This window comes from Primulina eburnea, chromosome 7 (genome assembly GCF_022965805.1).
Source record: "Primulina eburnea isolate SZY01 chromosome 7, ASM2296580v1, whole genome shotgun sequence".
Taxonomy (NCBI): domain Eukaryota; kingdom Viridiplantae; phylum Streptophyta; class Magnoliopsida; order Lamiales; family Gesneriaceae; genus Primulina; species Primulina eburnea.
The window spans coordinates 29,331,288-29,334,586 of record NC_133107.1 but is presented as its reverse complement, the minus strand read 5'-3'; the positions used below and the strand labels follow the sequence as shown (position 1 = coordinate 29,334,586).

At 38.1% G+C, this 3,299-nt stretch overlaps 1 protein-coding gene across 2 annotated transcripts; it reads right to left on the bottom strand.

The window, feature by feature from the left end:
- Positions 1-1,010: 1,010 nt before the first annotated feature.
- On the bottom strand, positions 1,011-2,916 carry LOC140836207 (strychnine-11-hydroxylase-like). Of its 2 annotated transcripts, none has more exons than XM_073201595.1 (2): positions 1,987-2,916; positions 1,011-1,827 (listed from the first exon to the last, which is right to left on the bottom strand). In XM_073201595.1, exons 1-2 carry the CDS (start codon positions 2,863-2,865, stop codon positions 1,174-1,176), a joined length of 1,533 nt encoding a protein of 510 aa, XP_073057696.1. In that variant the 5' UTR covers positions 2,866-2,916; the 3' UTR covers positions 1,011-1,173. The 2 variants fall into 2 exon arrangements, with proteins under 2 accessions (XP_073057696.1, XP_073057698.1); XM_073201597.1 differs by having other exon boundaries at positions 1,012-1,827; positions 2,224-2,915.
- Between the last annotated feature and the right edge of the window lie 383 nt (positions 2,917-3,299).

Here is a 3,299-nt window from a genome sequence, read left to right as displayed (position 1 = left end):
AACTGGGAGTTATTCCCGTCCCCGCTTACTGAGTGACAACCATATCACTCACCCACCAAATCCATCTCAGATAAGAACGAGGAAGAATTGTTAGAAGAAGAAGAACAACATCAGTTCTGGGGCTGGTGAAGAAGATTGTTATTTTTCTCAGTTCTGATTTATGTATTTAAATTCCGCTGCATCTGTTAAGACAATGTTAGGTTTTGTTTTACACTTCCATTGTAAAACATTTGTCATTGAGTTTGTATCAGACAATGATTATTATGAATAAAAGACTGGTTTATGAATTTTGGCTTCTTAGGCTTGTTTTTTTCGAATGTAAATTTGAGAGCAACGCCGGTGTCAACCAACCCCCGTCCTGGGGCGTCACATTCATAGTGGCATCGCATGAACAACTAGAGAACTCTTGTCCCTAATGTAGATCTTACACTATGGTCAGATATTTAATGCACTACTATTTCCTTAGTTTGCATAGGATATCCACACCCTTAGGTGAACAGTGAATTCTTGACTATAATGCATTGGCTCCTACACATGTCGCAATTGCACCCAACCTCACCACCTCGTGATCCTCGCGGAGTTGGTAAACGAGCCAAAAAAATCCTAGTATGTAGAGCCTTAGTGTTATCATGGGTCGTAAGGACGAATGATGTACAATCATAACCACGAGCTTTTCCTCTCGGTGAATGATAACCACTTGGAAAGTTCAAGGGAGGGTTGTTTGGTAATATCATCATATGATTACACATATGCATGATTGGAGATCTCTATGTCCTTACTATGAAACACGGTACACAAACATCACAGATGGTAGTCTCAAGATCAAGCGACCTTTATCCTTATTTTTAGGTGGCTGAATCAATTAGGAACAAATTTAGAATATACAACAAATGAGTTTCAAGATCGAAATATTATTTATTTGTATTAAAGTATAATCAAAGTCTTTATCTACATCGATTGAATGAGTATACAAATAAAGTAAATGAAACCATGAAATGTAAATTATATTAAAATAAAGACCGTGTATTACAACTGAGTCAATTAATTTTTTAGCCAACCATTGGCTTATAGGATATCTACGCTAACATTATAGACACGTTATGTCTCTACTAAACATTTATTTTGTTGTTGTGCTACAAAGCTTGAAGCATTTTATTATATATGCAATAATTATTATAAAAACTTTAACCATTCATGATTCACATGATTTTGGTACTTATAAGTATGGCACTTACCAACAAGGCAAAGATCATTTTTCTTGGCAACAGTAATTCCAGGTGATGTCTCCATGTCGATGTCTTCTTTCTTCATTCCAATGGGCAACTCCCAGTCGAATGTGTAAAGAAGATTGGCAAGTGCTAGCTCCACGATTGCGATTCCCATATTGATTCCAGGGCATCCTCTTCGACCCGATCCGAATGGAAGCAACCCAAAATCTTGCCCTCTGTAATCTATCGTACTGTCCAAGAATCGATCGGGGTTGAATTCAGTGGGATTTTCCCAGTATTCGGGGTCTAAGCCGATTGCGTGAACATTCACATAAACTACGGTTTTTGGTCGGATTTCATATCCATCTATGGTGCATCTTTCTATGGTTTCCCTTGGGATTGAGAGTGGAGCGGGAGGAAACAATCTTAATGTTTCTTTGATGATTGCTTTTAAATAAGGAAGATTTGGGACATCATCTTCATCCACAGCGCCTTTGTTGTCTACTAAGTTTCGAACTTCCTCTTGTGCTTTCTTCATTGCGCGGGGCGTCTTCATCAGAGATGTCATTGCCCAAACAATCAGTGTTGCACTTGTTTCTGTTCCAGCTATAAATATATCCTGTAATCAAATAATAACTAGTCAGTAATTCTTCTTAGAGAAATGAAAGTAGTACTATTCAAAGAGTCAGTTTTAATCATAGCAGACTGTTAAACATCACAATATTTTTCCCTCTAGGAAGATTTCAAATTTGAATATGAGGGTATAATTTATTCATACGATAAGGATTCCCTTGATGTTTTCCCATTCAAGATGAACCGAAGTGGCCCCGCCTTGTTTCAACCCAATCAACAAATCAAGAATGTCACCATCCATTGATTTAGGCCTCTTTGGGTCAAGATGATCTTCTATAAGTTCTTGACAGAACTTATCCAAATCCCTAAAAACCTTCTCTAGTCTAGAATTCATTCCACGTAATTTGTCAATCCAACCCAATGAAGGAAAATAATCACCCACGAAGAACTCTGCCAGCATTGCTTGATTTTCTTTGAAAAGATCATTGAAACCTCTTTTTTCTTGGTCATCGTACTTTTTCCCGAATCCAGCTCTACATATGAAGCTGTTAGTCAACAAGAACATAGAACGGCTAATGTTTATCAACTTATTGGATTTTGATTTCTCGATCATATCTTCAATCATGCAAGAAACTTCATCTTCTCGAACGGGTCGAAATGAGACCACCTGCTTGGCACTAAATAGATGAAGGATGCCTATTTTTCTCATTTCCCTCCACGTTGCGTTGTATGAAGACGCAGAAATATCTGAGCCATTGTAAGTTAGTTTATTTAAAGCAATAAGCCGTGGCCTCCCTGAGAGTGCCATGTCATTGTTTTTCAGGGCTAGTTTGGCTACCCTTGCTGAAGAAACTACAATGGCAGCTCGAAATCCAAACTTCATGGACATGAGAGGGCCATACGTTTTTGCAAAATCGTAGAGGCACAAGTGGGGATGCGCGGGATCGAATTGATGCAGGTTTCCGATTATTGGAAGCCCTTTCGGACCTGGTGGGAGTTGGCCAGTTTTCTTGATGTTCTTGTCTTTGAAAAGATTGAGAAGGAAAAATATTGAGAAAGAAAGTACAACGAGAAGAAGAAACATTTTTACTCAATTTAACTATAGAAATGGCTCTGATCACTTCACATAGTTTCTTCTGATATTTTATAGGAAATACTTACCACACCACATCGGTAAAATAAATAACCTGAGAATTGTATATATAGTTTTAGACAATCCTCTCTCCTTGAGCTAGCTTTTGGGGTTGAGTTAGGTCCAAGTTTCATTCTTAACATGGTATCAGAGCCAGGTTCCACCGTTATGTGTTGGACTGCCTATAATTAGGCCACCCGTTCTGCCCATAATTGGGTTATTCGTAAACTCCACGCTCCAGATGTTCGATCTTGGGCGTGAGAGAGGGGCGAATCATTAATTAATTGATTGCTGCACTAGCTACTACAGGAATACAGTCGTCAGCCTTGGAAAAAAAATATTTCTTGATAGATAATAAAATATAAAATTGAATTAAATCATGTTAA

Coding starts and splice junctions, on each gene's coding strand:
- LOC140836207 (XM_073201595.1), bottom strand. CDS start 2,865: ATGTTTCTTCTTCTCGTTGTACTTTCTTTCTCAATATTTTTCCTTCTC. Junction 1,828..1,986: donor ACATCAAGGGAATCCTTATC/GTATGAATAAAT, acceptor ATTTGATTACAG/GATATATTTATAGCTGGAAC.